At 38.5% G+C, this 20,400-nt stretch overlaps 1 protein-coding gene across 1 annotated transcript in view; it reads left to right on the forward strand.

Annotated features, from left to right (window-relative positions):
* Positions 1-20,400, forward strand: part of TOP1 (DNA topoisomerase I) — an 85,768-nt gene that overhangs the window by 34,895 nt on the left and 30,473 nt on the right. Inside the window, exons 4-8 of the mRNA XM_070589233.1 lie at positions 6,874-6,997; positions 8,359-8,414; positions 11,216-11,311; positions 12,321-12,396; positions 15,924-16,030. Coding sequence (XP_070445334.1) covers positions 6,874-6,997; positions 8,359-8,414; positions 11,216-11,311; positions 12,321-12,396; positions 15,924-16,030 — 459 coding nt within the window. The remainder of the gene's footprint in view (positions 1-6,873; positions 6,998-8,358; positions 8,415-11,215; positions 11,312-12,320; positions 12,397-15,923; positions 16,031-20,400) is intronic.

The raw sequence follows: 20,400 nt of genomic DNA on the forward strand, positions 1-20,400 counted from the left end.
AAGTTTATTGGGGGGAATTCAGTGCAATTATGAAGATTAAAGCTCTTTGGAAACTCTAACATACTAAATAATTGAGGTCATGATGATGGTAGTATGATGATAATGGTGATGATTACTATAAAGCCTGGTGGGATATTATTCAGATAAATTAGAGCTGTGTGTTTTGGTAGTTGAATCTAATTTAGTAGTTACTTGTTGATAGCATCTGATTTGGAGCCCTAGTTTTCAATTATATCCAGCTCTATTATAATGAACTATAATCATTTTTTTAAAGATTTCATGGTGGAAAGGGCGTTTGAGCTAGCCATTGAAAGATGGTAAGATCTTGACAAGGGAGGTGATGGCTAGGAAGAGGGGCATTCCAGACAAGGAGAAAAGCATAACCAAAACATGGAAGCATTGTAATGTACTTTGCTCTGGGAAGAATCCAGTTAGGTAAATGCCTGGGTTAATAGAGGATGGGATAGAAAATGAGGCCAAAAAAAAGTGGCTCGAGGAATAACTGTTAAATGCAATTTCAAGAAGTTGGGTCTTGGTTCTAAAGGGAGCAAGAAGCCATTGAAAATAGTTGAGAAAGTGAGATATAGGACTTAGCCATAAATGGCAGGAGGAGTCTAAGAAAAAAGTTTCCTAGCTTGGATAACTGGGTGGATGTTTACCTTATTAATAGAGATAAGGAACTTAGGAGAGAAATGGGAGTTCAGAATATGTATTGGCTTTGGTATCTTTGGGTGCATCCCTTTATCCTCTCTGGCCTGCAAACAAAGGATTAAATAATTTCTAAGATTCCATTCAACTCAGAGTTTGATAATTCTTGTGATTTTGTTTAGTAACCCTTAATGGTGGTGAGCGTTAAGAAATGTTCATTTCTTAGAGCCTTTTAGAAACTGGCTGCTGCGTTCTTTTCCCAGAGACAACTTTTTTTTTGTGAGGAAGATTGGCCCTGAGCTAACATCTGCTGCCAATGCTCCTCTTTTTGCTTGAGGAAGATTGTCACTGCACTAACACCTGTGCCAGTCTTTCCAGTCTTCCTCCATTTTTTGTGGGATGCTGCCACAACTTGGCTTGGTGAACGGTGCTAGGTCTGCGCCCAGGATCCGAACCTGCAAACCCCTGACCACTGAAGTGGAGCCAGTGAACTTAAGCACTGTGCCACTGGGCCAGTCCTCCCAGAGGCAACTTTTGAGTTTACCTAGAATTTTTTATTTAACAAATATATTTTAAACTTTAATTGTCTGCTTTCCTTGAAGGGGCCATGGATTTCCTCCTTCCGCACAGCTTTGAACCTCTCTAGGGTCTCCCATAGGAATCTGCTATGATTCAATTGGGTGCACCCTGCAGAGGTCTGCTGCCTTAAGGAGTGGGCAAGTAGCTGGGATGAGTTTGTTCCCTTAGCCGTTAGTATCTAAGTCCTATTGTCAGAAGATAAAGAGCCTCCTTTTTACCCCTACCAGTGTTTCCTTTTTGCTTTCTTTGGAAGTAATGTAACAAGAGTGGTCAAGTACGCGAATCCAGAGCCAGACCACTTGAGTTTAAATCCTAGTTATTTCTCATTAGATGTGTTTTTGTGGGTGAGTTACTTAACCTTTCTGTGTCTCCATTTCCACATCTGTACAATGGAGATGTTAGTATTCATCTCAGAGTTTTGTAATGGGGGCTAAATTGCTTAGAAGGGTGTCTGGCACTTAGTGCTGTTCAAGTATCTGTTAAATGTTTTTATTGGTGATAGAAGACAGACCGTTGTTTTTGTTTTCTTTAACAGATTTAAATTGTTTCCTTTGCCCAACATCCTAGCTTCCCAGAATGTCAGACACAGATTTTTTTTTTTCTACAGAGGCAGCAAATGCCTTCTTGAGGCAGAAGGAAAATACTTTTCTCTCCTAGCTTCCAACTGCCATCCGCCTACTTCCACCCTTTCTCCTACCCATTTTCTAAGTGCCTTGGAGGAACCCTCGTCAACCTTCTCTGCTGTCTGCTTGGCTCTAGCAAGAGTCACAGACTAACGGTTTCACCATCATCACTTTAAAAATAGTGTAGATTGCTTTTTTCCTTAGTGAAATTTAGCTAATTGAAGCATAAGACAGGCATGAACACTCTGGAGTAGTGGCTTTGAATCTTTCCATTTGTTCTCTTTGGCACTGAATTTTGCTTGTCCAAGCTCTGCTGTTGTGGTGGATCTTATCCTCAGACAAACATGAGCCCTGAGCCAAGAAGTCAGCTTCTGTGCATAGCCAATAATTGGTGTTTTCTCTCTCAGTGTTCCTGATGATGAAATTCATATTTCATCCAAAAGTGTGACCATTACAGAGATTCTAGGAATGCTAGCTGCTGTCTGTATTTTGGCCTTCAGTGTATCCCAGACTAAACTGATTCTTAAAATATATTTGTTCTTCAGATCTTTGGGTTCCTTACTATAGTGGTCAGTATTAAGCCTTTCTTCCAGTTTATTTTTCTTATTTAGCCCCACTGAAATTTCTTCAATATCTCAATGATGTGTTCTCCAGCCTCTGAACTGGCCAGTATTGTAGCCTTCAGTTGTATTTAAAGCCTATTTTGTAAATTTGACATATTATATCTATTGTGTATGTGAAAATAGCAGGATCAATATAAAGACAAGGGTAACGTCTCTGAAAAATGACAGTCAACATATGAACTCCTCTTATGCACTGGTCAGAATTTCCATCATCTCATGATCAGTGGAAAAGGTGCTACTATTTAAGCCACCATGAAGGTCAAACTAGTTCTAAGCCTTTTGGAAAAAGAGGTACATGTTAGGAAATCTTGAATGACGATGAGTCAGCCTAACTGATCCCAGATTGGCTCTGTTTTCTACTACTGGCCAAATCCTGCTTCTAACTTCCATGGCACAGCCTTAGACATGCTTCTTTATCATAGGACTTTGTCCCCCAAGTGCATTTGCTGCTTATTTCAGGTAGATTCCTAGGAAAGACTGACACTGGGCCTTGCTCTCTGTCAGTACTCCTGCCCTGTGTGAGGGTTATGGATGATGGGGTAAGACTCTTGGTACTCTGCTCTCTATTTCTGGCGGTAGGGACAGGAACAGCACCTGACAAGGATAAGATATTAGCATTATGTTCAGAGGCCTAAAAGGGCTCCACAAACCCTGATTTCTAACAGTCCCCAATGGACTGCCTTGTACCATAAGATGTCCTTAACCCCGAATCATCTGAGCTCACTTAGTATAAAAATCCAAACCTGCTCTCTTACATCTGAACTGTTGGGAATAGAGGAGGGTGAGTTTCTTTTGGAAAGTCAAGTTGATAGTTTCATGTCATTCTGGTCTTTGTGATTATGACCTACAAAGGAGTTACTACTCTAGCAGGAACTTTGAGTTTCCTGAACAGATTTTTCTCTGATTAGCAGGCACAGGAAGTATCATTGACTTTTTTCACTTTCCTGGGGTAGCCTGGGTACTGTCGCATTGCCTTGTCATTTGTTGATTTTTTTTTTTTTTTGGCCTGGTCTCTGTTTGGTGTGTGTGATAATGAACAGCAAAGCTGAAAACTGGAGGACTATGTGCCCATGCTGTGATTGCCAAAAGGCCACAAAGCCAGTTTTCTAGTGAAACAGTCTAATATTCTAAGAATTGCTTTTATTGAAAAAGAGAACAAGAGGGGAAGGTAGAACATAAAGGAAGATAAAGTGTTCCTAATTAGATTCCTGAATCAGCCATAGTTTCATGGCAAGACACAATGAGAAGCAGCTATCCTAAAGGTTTGATCATTTCAAATATCCAAGATCTCTATTCTAGAAAGTATCTACTTTGATGGTAAAATAAAGTTTTGAGCTTATGTATCAAATCTCAGACTGGCCATGCGTTTGTCTCTAACACCAGTTTACCTTAAGTGTTAGGTATCAATTTCATGGAAATATAATGATACTGATTTAGTGGTAGGTGCTCTGAACTTGGCAATGGAAATAGTGAGTTTAAATCCCAGCTTCACGTCTCACACAGTAACTTTGAATAAGACCTTGAACCACTAGCTCCTCTGTTTCTAAATCAGTTTAAGGGGATAATAAAACCTACCTCACAGGAGTGTGGTGAGGTCTGAGTGAAATAATGTATGTGGAAACAGCAAGTACAATGCTTGCTTAGCAAGTAGCTTTTTTCCCCTTACTTTGGGAGGGAAAAGTATGTTCATCCATCAATATTATGGTTGTAATTGATCCAGACTTTTTGCTTTTAGGCAAAAACTTGTGTAGATGACCATTAATTCCTCTTAAGTTAATGTTAAAACACATCAAAACAAAACCAAAAACTGCAGTGCTTGTATAATGGAATAGTAAGCGCAAACATTTTGCTGATAATATCAAAATCATGTGCCTATGATTTCATATGTGTAAATTCCTGAGGAATCAGTTGCAATCTTGGCAACTTTGATATTTTCCCAGTCATTCTAAAGCTGGAGAAATTACTGAGAACTGGAAGTAAGAGTGTTAATGCAGTTGGGAGCCATTTCTGTACAAAGTAAAGGATAAATTTTCTGATAAAACATTGCATTTCATAATTTCATTCTCGTAAATAAAAACAGATTATGAGAACACATTGAGTAGAGAGTGACATGATAATGATGCTGAGAGTAAAAAGCATGGTGGGAAAACTTGGTCCCCATGTGCCTCTAAGCACACTGAAACTAGGCTCAGCCCTCATGAGTTAAAAAGAAGTTTGCGACACTGAAAAAGAGAACAGATTAGTGGTTACCAGAGGAGAAAGGGGTCAGGGGCTGGGTATAAGGGGTAAAGGGGCACATTCACATGGTGACTCACAAAGAAGAATGTACAACTGAAATTTCACAATGTTATAAACTCTTATGACCTCAATAAAATAAAATTTTTAAAAAGTTGTAAAAAGTAAAAACAAAATGTAATATAATGGAATCATACAATATATAATTTTGTGGGGATTGACTTTTTTCACATGGCATAATTCCCTGGAGAGTCATCCAAGTCATTGCCTATTTTAATAGTTTGTTCCTTTTTATTGCTGAATAGTATAATAGTATTCCATGGTATGGAAGTACGATAGTTTGTTTAGCCGTTGGCCTATGGAAAGACATCTGGTTTGTTTTTGGCTGTCATCAATAAAGTTGCTGTGAACATCTGTATTCAGAAGAAAAGAAAAGAAAAGTTTGCTCATGTAGAAACTTGTTACTTCAATGTGTGGCACGTCTAAATAACAACCTAATGAGAGCAACATGGAAGAGTGTATAAACAAGGAAAAGTGGGCATTGTTTTTTTCCCATCTGTGATAGTTCCTGGATCTTCCCTAAACCTGTAGTCTTGTTTCTACTAGTCGCCCCGCCCTCCTGGCTAGATTTCATAGCGTTTCTACTTATTTATTACCCAAACTCTTATCTCAAGTTGGGGTTCTTTTTGTGCACAGAGATGTGTGTGACATCTCTCCTGATCAAAGTTCTGTGGCTCTGTCCTAACTGGTTGCCATGACTTGTTTCTCCCTTTTTGGGCTTTGATGTAGCCAAGTATGCTGGCTAAAACTGTTTAGAACAAACTTCATGGGATGGATGTAGATTTTTACCAGCAATGAGCTCTTTAGGCTATTTTTTCTGGGCTGAAGGTGCTAAATGTGACAAACGGGAAATACAGTCTATGGTGGGAAAGGCAAGAGCTGATGCTGCCTGTAGGTCTGACTGTCCGTGTCAGCTGTTCTGTGTCTGGCGTGGACCCTCAGTTCAAAGCACTTGAATTCAAACTGCCTTTTGTTAACTTGTGGAATATATTGGTTGGTGCAGTGAGCGAGGTTCCTGAACAGCCTCCCCAGTGTGTTCAAGAAAACAGTCATCCGGTGTCCTGCCACCTTAAACTCCAGCTTGTAATTTTTGCTTATTGCTTCTTTAATCTTTGTCCACATGCATATTTTTATATAGTTGCACTCATTTTCTGTAGTCCTTTTTTCCATTTATGTTATAAACATTTTCCATGTATGTTTGTAGGACTCATAAATTATAGCATAAAAGCTACGTAATTTGATATATTACAGTTTCCTCTTTTTGTTACTCACTAAGGTATCTACTTTCTTGATGGCTTTTTGTTTGTTCTTATTTGCTTTTTGTTATGGGAAGCATCAAAATGAATATCTTTATGTAATGTTATTTCCCAAAGAGAAATTTCCAGGGTATGAACATTTTAATGGCTCTTGCTTTGTATTGTCATATTTTGTTTTCCAGAGGAACAGTGCCTTTTTACAGTGCTACCAGTATGTCCACAAACCACTTTAAAGCCATGGCTTTTAAACGTTTAGCACAGGACATGCCCTTTCTTTTTTGATGGATCTTTTCTTATTGTGAGAAAGGACCAAGCAAGACTTAGAAGCTCCCTCTAGAAGTGACTAGCTTCTCCTAGTTAAAGCGAGCAGGAAACGTCCATTGTGTTGGGTTGTTCACTGCACAAAGCCCTGGCTTGGCTACATGTGCGATATGTCTCCAGTCTGGCACAGAGCTACCAAATGCATTTTTGGTGAATTGTTTGATTTACTCCCTCACATCACATGTGAATGCTCAAGTTGGAGCTTTCATTGTAGTTTTTGCTGGTAGAATGTTGTGAGCTTGCTATATATTCTTAGTCACTTGAAAAAAATGTCCTGGTATGTTTAGAATGACTGTTGTTTCTGTATTTGGTTCCTTTGCTCCTTCGAAAAAATAAAAACGTCAAACAAGATAAAGTCTGATGTAGCCTAGAGCCTCTACTTGAACCTTTTGTCAGGACTGTTTATTTAGAGCATTCTAAGTTTCCATGGTTGGTGTTATCTTAGGGTATCTTGTGAGTTGATCTTGTCAAGTAAACCTTTGTGGTCCCTACTCTGGGCTAACTCTTTGTGTGTCTTATTTTTCACAGTGAACATAAAGATTCTGAAAAAAAACACAAAGAGAAGGAGAAAACCAAACACAAAGATGGAAGTTCAGAAAAGCATAAAGATAAACACAAAGACAGAGACAAGGAAAAACGAAAGGAAGAAAAGGTACCGAATTTTCCAGTGGGGAAGGAAAAGTTGTGGGGTATACTTTTCATTTGTTTACCTTTAAAAGCAGGTAATGAAAGTACCTTCATTGCATAGTAAGATCCCTTGGTCTTTGAGTGAAAAGGTCTCTGTTAGGAGACTTTGGAGCCACCACCTTTAGTCTTAAACTATGAAAACCAAAGCCCTTTGCCACTGTATTTCACAGTACCAAATCTGTCCATGTCATTATCTTACTTTATTTGGCAAATGCATAAATTGAGATTGTAGGGTTTCTGGAAATGTCACTTGTCTTTCATGGGGGAAATTAATTCTCTTTTTAGGAGATGACCTAAGGACACACTGGTCCTCTGTTGAATAAAGCTGCGTCCTGAGTGAAAATTTAGTGATGCTGGTGCCCTTTGTCTTTTGGTTCTAGCATAACCAGTACAAGTATTCTAAAAGTGGCTAGGCTTATCTGGCTGCAAATGAGTAGTACTGTGCATAGACTTTAACAAAATTGTTTTTATTTTACTTTCTGAGAAAGTAATATTGGTACCTGGTTAATTGAGACAATATGAAATAGGGAAATACAGTGAAAAATACATCTTCCTTTCACCCTGACTCCTTGTCCTCCATCTTTCCCTTCTGGAAGCAGCCACTATTCTTTCTTTTTTTTTTTTTTGCTTGAGGAAGATTATCCCTTAGCTAACATCTGTGCTAGTCTTTCTCTATTTTTTGCATGCATGATGCCGCCACAGCATGCCTTAATGAGCAGTGTGTAGATCTGTGCCCAGGATCCAAACCCATGAGCCCTGGGCTGCTGAAGTGGAGCATGCAAACTTAACCACTGCGTCACTGAGCTGGCCCCATATACTGACTATTTTTTTATTCTTCCAGAGATACTCTCTGTATATTTGTGTGTGTGTATGTGTGAAGACTTTTGAAAGACCTAGAGTGTCTGGGAATTTGAAGGAGGGGGAATGTTGAATATACTTTGGCTAAATCAGAGAAGGCAGGAAATAGACTATGCTTTTTTGTTTTGCTTTTTATTGTCTCTCTGCACTGCCAAGGGCAAATCCTTGAGAAGTAGAGTATATTTATTGAGGGAGGGGGACCTGCCATTATTTGAAGGTAAAAAGCCACCATTTTGAAGGGAAACATTTCTCAGTAAATTGGGCAGTTCACTCTGAAGAATTGTGAAAAAGGAGTCTTAGAAAGATGTCAAGACCTTTAGTTTACCTGTTCAGTTTTGCTAATAGAAGAGTCACTCTGGGATCAAGATGCCCCAAGAGTTGAGGCCAAATATTTTCAAATAAGAGAGAGGCTTCTTTAAATTTAGTCCTTTCAAGGTACTAATCAGTTCCTGTTATTTTACCTTTCAGGTTAGAGCCTCTGGGGATGCCAAAATAAAGAAAGAAAAGGAAAATGGCTTCTCTAGGTAAGACTCCTCTGCTTCCTTGGCTTCTCTTTCTCTGTGGGTGCCCATCAGTCCAGCTGCCTGTGTTCTAGTGTTGTTTGCACATACCTAAAACACACTGACCTGGCCACCTGCAGGTTTCCAGGGAAGTCGGCAGTGAGACAACTTGGGCTAAGCCGACTTGAGTGTTTCTAGACTCCCTAAAATAAGCCGTTTAGTGAGACCGACAAGCACATTTTCTAGAAGGCTACTTTGAGTGGAGATGGTTGACAGGAAGAGATTTTTTAAATTTGAGATATAATTTACATACCATAAAATTCACCCTTTTAAAGTATACAGTTTATTGGGCTTTAGTATATTCACAAGATTATACAACCTCTCCACTACCCACTATCTAATTTCAGAATATTTTCATCACCTCAAAAAGAAACTCCATACTCAGTTAGTGGTAATTATGAAGGTTCCTGAAAAACCCCTACTTTGAATTCTTCCTCAGTAATATTCAGAGGCTCATATATAGAAGCTTACTTGATCTACGTTTTAGGAATAGATCTAGATTTGAGTGGAAATACATGATCTCTTTTCTAATAGGAGAGGAAAATGCACACCATCTAGAGGTCACTTTTCTTTTACTATTTTTGCCATTTTGATTGTTTTCCTCATCAGCCTCAACTCCCTAAAGTAAGCCTGAAGGTTCCCTGTAGTTTAAAAAAACTAGAAGTTTATGATCATATTTTCTCTCTCACTCCACTGAATGACAGACTGGATTTACTAGAAGTTGTTGGAAGTGTTTGCATTATTGACTAGGACAAAGTGTTTTGAGAATTTTGCTTCCTTGACACTTTGAACTTTCAGTTTTGTTTGAGAACATTTTTGAACATTGTTCCGTGTACTCTGGGTCTTGTAAACCAGAGAAGCAGATGCCCTCTTCAGGCGTGTTTTGTAACTATTCTAGGAATGCAGAATAATACAATTCGAGAAGCATTAGAGCTGTAGGCTGCCCTAGGCATTCTGATTTCTTAGATAAAGTGACTGAGCACAGAGTGACTTTCTGTCAAGAGACCACCTGGGACTTTTATTAAACTAATAAGATTTGAATAGACTGGCTGGACTTGGTGTGTAGTTCTGGATTCAGTTTCAGACTTTCTGGGTTAAAAGATGAGGAGCAGACCCTTTGAGGCAGTGGTCTCTGTATGCACTTTGCTGGTCTGCTTGCTAGTTTGCATGTGTGTCTTTGTAGAGAATCGAGATGCTTTACTGGATGAAACACGGTTTTCTGGTAAATTGTTTTAGAAATTCTTCCTCCAGGCCTAATAACCCTTCCCATGTTTTTTTAACTTCACCCACGACAATACCAGGATCTAGTGTTTACTTAACTAGTTGGGTAGATGACAGTGTTTCTTTCCTTCTGGTGCAAAGCTTTTGGAAATTTTGGACCGTTGGGGCTATGTCAGTGATTTCCATGGTAGGGGGGAACCAACTACAGGTATAGAGGTTGGCATTTGGGCAGTGTGCAAAAATAAGGAACGAAAGCTGATCTCTTTAAACATTCCAATTCTGTTGCAAGCAAGGGAATCCAGTATGCTTGGAGGGTAGAGGGTGGTGGCATTGAAACCCCATGAATATCCTGACTTTCTTTGGCAACCGAATCTGGATGCTTATCCCTTCGACCCCTTAGAGATGGGTGGCTTTGTGTCAGGAGGCCATTCCCTCTGCTGAGTTAGTTAACTCTGTAGGTGCTTCTGACTCTGAGTAATGAGGTTCTGACAAGACATGCCAGGCCAGGGAACATCTCAAGGCTATGGTGATTGCTGGTCTTACGTTTTTTAACTTGTTTGTTCCTCTTTTTTATTTAAGATAGTTGTCTAACAGAATCATGTTTTTAAAGATTGGCACCTGAGCTAACAACTGTTGCCAATCTTTTTTTTTCCTTGCTTTTTCTCCCCAAATCCCCCCAGTACATAGTTGTATATTTTACTTGTGGGTCCTTCTAGTTGTGGCACATGGGACGCTGCCTCAGCATGGCCTAATGAGTGGTGCCATGTCCGTGCCCAGGATCCGAACCTGCGAAACCCTGGGCCGCCAAAGCGGAGTGTGCAAATTTAACCACTTGGCCATGGGGCTGGCCCCCAGAATCATCTTTTTATATTCATGCAAAATCTTAACAAAAACTAGGGCAAAGCACTCTTCTGTGTAAACCAAAGGAGGAAATTGAGCAATGAATAGATTTGGCTTAAAATGACTTTATTTTGTTCTAGGCCTCTCATTTAGCAAGTACACTTCTTTTGTTTTAATGTTAGCTTGGTTATTTTCCCATGTAACTAATGTTATTTTCCCTTAGAACTTTAAGGTACCAAGTTTGGGGAATAAATTTTTATTCTCTTCCTTGTAAAAGCTATATTTTAGCTTTTGGAGCACTAGAATAATCAGTTCAGATCATTCGTGGGGTCAGATACATAATAGATCCCCTGTATAAGGTGAGGAAACAGTTTAGATTTGTTTCTGTTGTGGTTTGGGTCATGCTGGCAAAGGCAGCTAAGATAGAGTGGGAAAGAATACTGACTGAGAGTAAGGAGTCCTGATCCCGAGCCTTGATGTTGCCTGTTCATCTGTAAAATGAGAACAATACTGTCTACTTCACAGGATTGTAGTGAGAATTAAGTAAGAAAAAGTGCTCATGGGAAACCTTTATAACAGGTACAAATGTATGTTGTTACTTTTTTATTAGCTGCTTCTCAGTGAGATCATTTATCCCTACTTTGGATTGCCTAGTATAATGTAGATGTTCCAACGCTCATTAACTAGCAATTTTTTCTCTTTAGTCCACCACGAATTAAAGATGAACCTGAAGATGATGGCTATTTTGCCCCTCCTAAAGAGGAAATAAAAGCATTAAAGAGACCTCGAGATGAAGACGAGTGAGTATTTCTTATTACTTTGATTTCTGAAAACAAAAAGGAGTTTTTTAAGGAGTCAATGTGATGTATATCTCTACAATACATAGAAAACTGCATTAATTGACTTTTACCCATTTGGGATTTGGGATTAATGGACTGGGCAGCTGATTTCTCTTTGAATTATGAAAAGCAGGGTTTGCTAAGCAAGTAAGTAGTATACCTCAGGGTTAAATGGAAAATATATATTTACATTTTTCTTATTAGAAAGGTAATGCATATTTATTGTAGAAATTTCAAGTAATACAGAATTCGTGAAGAATATTTAAGTTATTTAAGTTACTTTAAGTTTATTATCACCTACCACAGATAAGTTTTCACTGTTAAAGCAATTTCTCCTAGGATCTGTGCCTGTCAATACATTCTAAGTGAAGTTTCAGTGTATAGAAGTAATAAAATTGCTCATACTTAGGACAGTTTTTTGGGGCTTATATGTACCTCTTTCTCAGATTCAATCAGTGAGGTTAAATTCTGTTCATTAATTTCAGTCTTGTATAGCTTATTATGCTCCAGGAATCTACAAACGGTTTATTTTATGGTAGAAAGTGGGTAGAAAGGGAGCAGGGAAATACTTAGTGAACTCATTTGTATTCATGCAGAACTTCTTTCCTCCTCTTTCCAGCCGTTTATTACTTTGTGGTAGCCATTGTTGCACTGTACATTTGGTTCCCAGATTTCTGTCTTCTAGTGGTGTCTATTTCTGTATGTATCTCTCTACTCCACTTCCCTTCCAGGCCTGTGTGTAGTATAAAGTTGTTTGTTTTGTCCTAGATAGGGCTATAACTATTGGTCTTTGGTCTGGCCTTCTTTACTTTCTCCATTCCTATTCTTGACTGTAGAATGCCCAGCCAAGAATAATAGCAGCCATGCCTGCTGTGGAGACTTCCAAGAGGAGTTTGGAGGTCCTAGTCCTATTGGTGAGAACTACTGAGTCACAGTTGTGTTAACTGCATATTTATGTTCCCCTTTCTAGTGCTGATTATAAACCTAAGAAAATTAAAACAGAAGATATCAAGAAAGAGAAGAAACGAAAACTAGAAGAAGAAGAGGTTAGTAAAGAGATTTAGGCCCTCTGGGGCTTGAGTTTGAAATAGAGAGTTTTCCATAAAACAACTTATGAAGGCAGTTGGGTTTTAGGAATTTATTGGTCCATTGTAGAGGAAACACTGAGAAGAACTCTTACATGTGTAACAGTGGCTATGGCACCATTGGTTTTAAGATCTCTCTTAGCCTTCCTGGGTGTCTATCCATAACTATGCTGCCAACTGACGTTCTTGGAGAAACTATGCTGTCTTCATAGATACAGAGGAAGTGTTAACAAGAAATCATATTTTGGCTTACAACTCAGAAGAGTTTTCTCTAAGAATGTTTTTTAGTGCTCTCATACCTAACAAAGCTTGCTTGTCACTCACTTTGGGTAACTATCCCTATTTAAAGTCCTTTAATGGGTACCCCTCGGACATGGGATGAAATGCAAGCTCTTTACCACAACTCCACCCAATCTGGCCCCTGTATTTTGTTCCTCTTCTCTGATTTACCTTGTCCAGCCAAACTGACCTTCTTTGCTTCTTTTCCACACCAGATTCTTTTGTGCTTCAGAGCTTTATGTAGTACATGCTGTTCCCTCTGTCTGGAACACACATGTTCTTCCTCCCTTTTTTCTCCTGACTTATAACCTTTTTAAAAATCTCAGTTCAATTTAAGTGCTTTTCTAAGGGTTCTATTTGATGCTTGTGGTAGATTTTAAAATACAATAATATGGTTCCTTCTTTGGATACTTTTTATTTCTTATACTAAAGAATTGTTAGGAAATAATTCAAGATGATGTCAGAAATTCTCAGAGATCTTAATCTTGTACTCTCTGAAGAGGAGAAGGGGTTGAGTGAGTTCTTAGCTCTTAGGCTATGTTTGAAGTTAGCCACTGTTTTGAGCAAAATGGATTCACAAGTATAAAGTTGATAACTTGAAGTATGAGCAGTAAAGATAGTGATAGTAAGGGGCAGTGAATCTTAGGAGAGTAATTTGGGCCAGCCCCGTGGCCGAGTGGTTAAAGTTTGCGTGCTCCGCTTTGGTGGCCCAGGGTTCCCTGGTTTGGATCCTGGGTGTGGACCTGCGTACTGCTCGTTAAGCCATGCTTTGACAGCATCCCATAGAGAAGAGCTAGAATGACTTTCAATTAGGATATACAACTATGTGCTGGGGCTTTGGGGGAGAGGGGAAGCAAAAAAAAAAAAAGAGGAAGATTGGCAATAGATGTTAGCCCAGGGCCAATCTTCAAAAAAAAAGCATAATCTGTCATAGCAGTAGTAAGAATAATACTAGTAATTAAAATTAAATTTAATAAATTTAGAAAATTAAATGTAATAGGTGCTTACTGTATGCCAGGCACTATTCTTCATGCTTTTATATCATTTTATTTAATCCTTACAATGTTTTATTTAATCCTTACAACAACCCTTATAGATAAATATTGCTACTATTATCCCATTTTATAGATAGAGAAACTTAGGTATAGAGAGATTGAATGATTTGCCTTAGGTCACACAGCTACTAAGTAGTAAAGCTGGGATTTGATTCCATGCAGTCTGATTCCAGAACAGCACACTGGCTATCATGTTATCCTGCCTCCTGTAGGACTTTGCTTATCTTTAACTGCACAAGAGGGGTCTTTAATGAATTCATACTAAGAATATTAATGAGTAGGTGAGTCAGAGAGAAATGTTCAGGTCCTGGATTTAGAGAACTGTAGGTTTTCTGACAACTAGTCTGTTCTTGGCAGAAGTTCAAGTTTATGAGAGCTCATTCAAGGATTTGAGAGTGAAATGTTGAGTAATGATTATGATAGTCACTCCACTTTCATGTAGATTATTTATAGACTGGTCAGAAATGTAAGATTTCTGCTCTTCATGCTTTTCTGTATCACTTTTATGCTTAGGCTGCATTTTTGTAAAAACTCTGAGTTTGGAAGAGGTTAGTAATAATAATAACTTAAACCATTGGGAAGAAAGAACAATTGATTTCACTTTTTTATTTTTCTCTTTAGCAACCCTCTCCCTCCCAGGGGTGAAAAAAAATGCAAGCTGAAAGACTGAATTAATACGGTCTTATTATGGCAAGGACCCCAGATGGCAGGATTGGTCATTAAACCTTACTTGCTGGTTGTGGTTTTTTTAATTTCTGGGAATTGTTCTGGAGTCTCTCAGTGACTGCTTATCCCATTTTGAGGCTTGAAAACATACAGTGTAGCCAGTAGTTTCCTGATAGGACCATCTGCATGCCTGTTCAGAAGCTGTTCAGAGAATGTCTTAACTGAAAAACATTTCCCTTTCCTGTGGTGAGTTTCAGCCTAAAGAGTAAACACTGTCTGAGTTAATATGATCCTCTAGTACTTTCTCCTCCCAAACATACTTACACGTTTATATTCTCCATTCCTATTTTAAAATACATGTGGTGTTGTAGTCTTTCCCCTTCCTTCTACCCCAAAGGTCATTTACTTAAAGACCCTGAGTTTATCTTGATTGCCATTCTATCATGTAGTCCTGGAATGTTTATTTAGTCCAGTCATTCCCATGAGTCACATTCTGTTATTTTTCTGGTAAACGTGGGCTCACGTCATGGTCAATAGTAGCTGTATGACCTTGAGCAAGTGACAAAACCTCTGTTTCAGAGTTTCCTTGGTTGTAACTGGAAGAGGTCAAACCAAACTATGAAGTTTTTTCAAATTCTTCTATTTTGTAATTGATTAAGATGACTCAAAACCACGTTTCATAGCTATATAAAGCTTACTGAATAAAGACTTAAATCTTCTTGAATAGTTAGGACAAAGGAAAATACTCTTCAAAAGAGGTTGGCTTCTATTGAGTGGGACCCCCATCTGTTGAATAGTACATTTTTGTCTGTCTGTGTGTTTTGAGGTTTATCTCCTATTTTGGTGAATTGCACTTGTTTATGTTTGATGTTCTTTTTCTGTGCCACTGTGACAGCTAGTCTAGGGTCACAGTTCAAAGAAGAGCCATAAAGAAATACCACCTTAGGAATCGGTAGTCACTTTAGGCCCTCCCAAATACTTGCTTACTGCTTTGTGACTTTGCAAACATCAGTGATAGAAGGTATACCGTTAGACTCAATCAGAAATTTCCTTTCAAATTGTGTATTAAATATCTAATACAAAGCCCCCTATATGCATTATTTGATGGTGTTAAAAGAGATTTAAAGATGAGTAGATTTAAAAGTAAGTGAGGATAATACACTGGGATTAGTCTCTATAATAGTGCTTTCCCAAACTCCCTTTAGGCTAAAAAAAATACAGTTTCCCAACCTCTTCCCCTGAAGAATGAGTGTTTTTAACTACATTCTCAGATAATGTCATTTGTCAGGGAGTTTTGGGAAATACTGCTGTAGAGAAGAGAACCAGTAAATTTTTATTCATCTGTTAAATTGAGAGGATTGGACCTGAGAACCTCCCCAGTTCTAACATTCCGTGATTCCAGTTTTTCTTCCTAATGCCCCCCCAAAACTACTTCTAGAAATGTGGTTGGTCCTTATTTAAGTCCTTTCTCATCATGTTTCTTTGTAGGATGGTAAATTGAAAAAACCCAAGAATAAAGATAAAGATAAAAAAGTTCCTGAGCCAGATAGCAAGAAAAAGAAGCCGAAGAAAGAAGAGGAGCAGAAGTGGAAATGGTAACATCTCAGCACTGGGTTAAAAGTTAAAATGTCAACTCTTATTTCACAACCTAATTAAGCAAGACTATTGAGTTATTAAAATTAATAGCCTGATATTTGGGGAAGGAAGGAAGTACTTATAAGAATCTCTCTAAAATAACATTCTGAAATAAGTTTTGTGGGTCCTAGTGAAAAGCATTAACTAACTCTCAGCCTATAGGTCTCAAAACTAGGTCCCACCCTATTGATCAGAATGAACTATAGAAGTAGACCTGTGTATATGTGGGAGTTAGGCATATAAAGAAAATTGCATTTAAAACGTTAGGGAAAAGATGGATTAATAAGTCATGTTGGGAAAACTGCCTATTTATTTTAAAAAACAACCTCCACAGGAAAACCTGAGCGAGTATTTTTATAATTGTAGAATACTGAAGACCCTTTGAAGCAAGACTTACAACCAGAGCCATAAGGAAAAGATTTATAAATTTGATACATCAAAATTAAAATGCTCTATATGGCAAACAAACTCATGCCATTTAAAAGAATTCTTAAGGGAAAATATTTGCAATATAAAGGGCTAAGCTTCCTAATATTAAAAAAGGTCTTTTAAAAAAATAGGGGGGCCAATTCACAACAATGTGGATGGACCTCGAGGGTATTATGTTAAGCGAAATAAGTCAGTCAGAGAAAGACGAACTCTATATGACTCCACTCATAGGTGGAAATTAGTATATTGAGAAGGAGATCTGATTGGTGGTTACCAGGGAAAAGGGGGGGTGGGGGGAGGGTACGGAGGGGGAAGTGGTGTACCCACAACATGACTAACAAAAATGTACAACTGAAATCTCACAAGGTTGTAATCTATCATAACATTAATAAAAAAAATAAAAAAATAAAAAAAAAAAAAAAAAGGGGGGCCAGCCCTATGGCTGAGTGGTTAAGTTCACGTGTTCGGCTTCAGCAGCCCAGGGTTCAGATCCTGGGCACGGACATGGCGCTGCTCATTAGGCCATGTTGAGGTGGTGTCCCACATGCCACAACTAGAAGGACCCACAACTAAAATATACAACTATGTACTGGGGGGATTTGGGGAGAAAAAAGAAAAAAAAAAAGATTGGCAACAGTTGTTAGCTCAGGTGCCAATCTTTAAAAAAAAAAAAAAATTAAAGGAACAGTCTGATAGAAAGTGAGGAACAGGCAATTCATTAGAAAAAAATAAATGATTAGTAAACATCTTAAAATATGGTCAACTTCACAAGTAATCAAAGATGCAAAGAAAAATAATAAATGAACACCTAATTACCCAGATCTTCCTATTTTTTTTTAAAGATTTTTTTTTTCTTTCCTTTTTCTCCCAAAGCCCCCGATACGTAGTTGTGTATTTTCAGTTGTGGGTCCTTCTAGTTGTGGTATGTAGGATGCCGCCTCAGCATGGCTTAATGAGCTGTGCCATGTCCCCACCCAGGATTCGAACCGGTGAAACCCTGGGCTGCTGAAGCAGAGCGTGTGAACTTAACCACTGGGCCATGGGGCGGGCCCCCAGATCTTTTTATTTTTAACTGTTATGTCTTTTTGTTTAATGTCTCTCAGGTTGGGAAAGACTAATAAGTATCAAAATATATAGGGTTGTGAATATGAGAAAACAGGCATTCACCCTCACTATGGGAGGAAAGATTGAGACAGTCTTTATGAAGGACAGTTTAGCAATAGTTAACTTTGAGAAGTGTTTCGGTGGGAAATTTTTATTTTTTCTATTTAATAAGTTTTTGGTGTTTAGAATTTGGAAATAAACGTGTTATTTATTACACCAGTAATACATGATTTGTATTTATGTTTAAAAAATTCAAATGATCCAGAGGTATACAAGTTAGGAAAAAATGACAGTCCGCTTTACCTCTTTCTCTCATTCCCATTTTTCTTTCCAGCTTTGAGGTAGCCACTATTCATGGTTTGGTGTGTAGACTTCCAGACCAATTTGTATGTATCTACTCTATGGCTTTTATAATTGAGAACGGTAATGTCCCCAACACCTCTGAGGAAAGGGGAAAGATCAGTGACCAGGGAGGTGGCTGGGAGGAGCAGAGCTGCAGTGGCAGAAATGCTCAGCGAAGCTGTGTGATCAGCGTTGTTGGTGTGAACATATGTGGGGTTAAAAGGAAAACCATAGAGCAGAGGAATCCTGGGCCTTTCCAGAGGTCAGAGTCAGAAAACAAAAGAATATGTGTTTTTATTTTTCTCATTTTTATTTCATTTTTTCTTTGAAGCTAATCAAAGGTTTTCAGTGACAGACTATTGAAAAGTTTTTTATGACCTTTAGTAAAGTGATTTTTTAAGATAAAATGAAGTGATTGTATAGGTCAGGGGTTATTATTGAGAGTCAAGAGAATGATGAGTTGGTAATTCATCAGTCTGTTGTGTTTCTCAGGGTTCTGTGGTGGGTGCTCTTTAAGTGTTCGGTTGAATGAACAAGTTCATTTCCTTGTCATCAGTAGCTCTCTGCTATCTTCCCCCTTCCTTTGGAGCCTTGGCTCTTGCTGGGCTTTGAAGCAGAGGTACTCTTGTCCTGGTCTAGCCTTGTGTGTGGAGTTAGGTACCCTTGAAGGGTCTAATAGCCTAATTTTGCTTCTGTGGTTGAAATCCTTGTCACTGTTGCCGCACGTTAATTCTGAGAGGCTGTGACCTTTGGTTTTTATTCTTGTTTTGGTTTAGGAGGGCCTGGTTAGTATTTAGTCCAAGATGGTTGGCTTGGGGGTAAGCAGTCTTTGCTACAGCCTCCAATGCATGCTTTTCTCAAGTCTGACTATTCAGTGTTTTGCATTCTTAAACACAATGGTTGATGGTACACTAAGTTTTCAGAAGTAGAGAACAAGAATGATTAGCCTCTTAACTGATGTCTTGCCCTTTTCTTCTGTCACTATAGGCTGCCTATTATACTCTGAAGTCAGTGGTCCAGTCCTCAGTGACTGCCACTCATGGCCTACTGAGGGAACTTAAATGGCAGGGAACTTAAATGACAGATACTCTCACTTTTACAAATATTCCTCTGGGTATCCCACTAAGAGAATTACACACTTTACTAGCTTGGCAAATGTGCAGATCTTTTGCTTCCCCCTTGAGTCTGCAGGTATGTTCATCCTGCCAAAAACAAACGAACAAGCAAGCAAATTTTGATCCTCAGCTCCCTCTCTTCAGTAATTGTGGGAATGGGAAAATGGTCCAGGTTCCTCTGGGTTTCTTTACTGTATCACATTTTCCCCATAGAAATAATGTTAATAAGTGATGGCAGTATGCTCAGGCTCACCCATGAAAACCTGTTTAACACAGATACCCTGGTTTTTAACTTTTCCTGATTATAGCTGTATAGGGTTTCAGCTCTGCCTTAAGAACACTTTTGTGTCAGAGCTGACCTGTTGGAATGTAAGTCCCATGTTTATTCTAAACAGATTCTTCACCAAAAGACCTAGAAACTGGGTAATTTGTTGCTGGTGTTAGGTGTGACTTTATATAGAGTTTTAAGTTTCTTTTAGCAAAGATAAAATGCTGTAAGGAGTTAGGATATAAAGTAAGGAATTAGTGTTGAAAGACCAGGACTTACCTATACAATCAGTAATAGTGATAAGAAATTTATGGAGTATGGATGGACATTCTCCTCAAATCAGAGAAACTGTCCTTGATTCCAGAAATTAGCTTCTAGAAAGCTGTAGTATATGATCTTTATTTCTGAAACTTTCAACATTAAATATGCATTTTACAATGTACTGTGAGGTGCTTATTAACTGCAAGGGAACTTGATTTCAAGCGGCATATGAATGTTTACTTCCCTGTCTTACACACATTTCTAGCACTTTTCCACCTTCCCCCTTTCAAGCACATTTTGTTATCAAATTGATACCTACCTTCAATTCATAAGTCAAGCCTGCTATAGAAAAATCATTTTGATGTCTGAGTACATGTTTTTCTTAATTTTGTTGGTGAACCGTAGAGGGGGGGCCTAAAAGGCCAACACTGCTGTTTCTGTTTGTACAGTAATAGCTGTTGCTCCAATGACAGCAGCCTGTTGGAGGGTACGTTCTGTCTTTCTGTTTAGACTGAGGTTTGGTGTTGAGTGATTCACTGAATCTCTAACTTAGCTTAAATGGTAAAGAAGTTACTGTGCGTCCTCAGGGTGAACATAATGGAATAGGAGGAATTATAAAAATAGTTTGTAGTCTTAATTAAAAAACATTGGGGCTGATGAGAAGAATGGAACCAAGTCCCAGGATGAGGGAAAATATGGCGTTCTGAATCTCCTCACAGTTACTGTGTGACTGCTACAGAGGGGCTTCTTGTAGCAGTCCTCACATACACGCCTACATACATAATACCTACATATGTATTTTCTCTGATTT

This window comes from Equus przewalskii, chromosome 21, assembly GCF_037783145.1.
Source record: "Equus przewalskii isolate Varuska chromosome 21, EquPr2, whole genome shotgun sequence".
Taxonomy (NCBI): domain Eukaryota; kingdom Metazoa; phylum Chordata; class Mammalia; order Perissodactyla; family Equidae; genus Equus; species Equus przewalskii.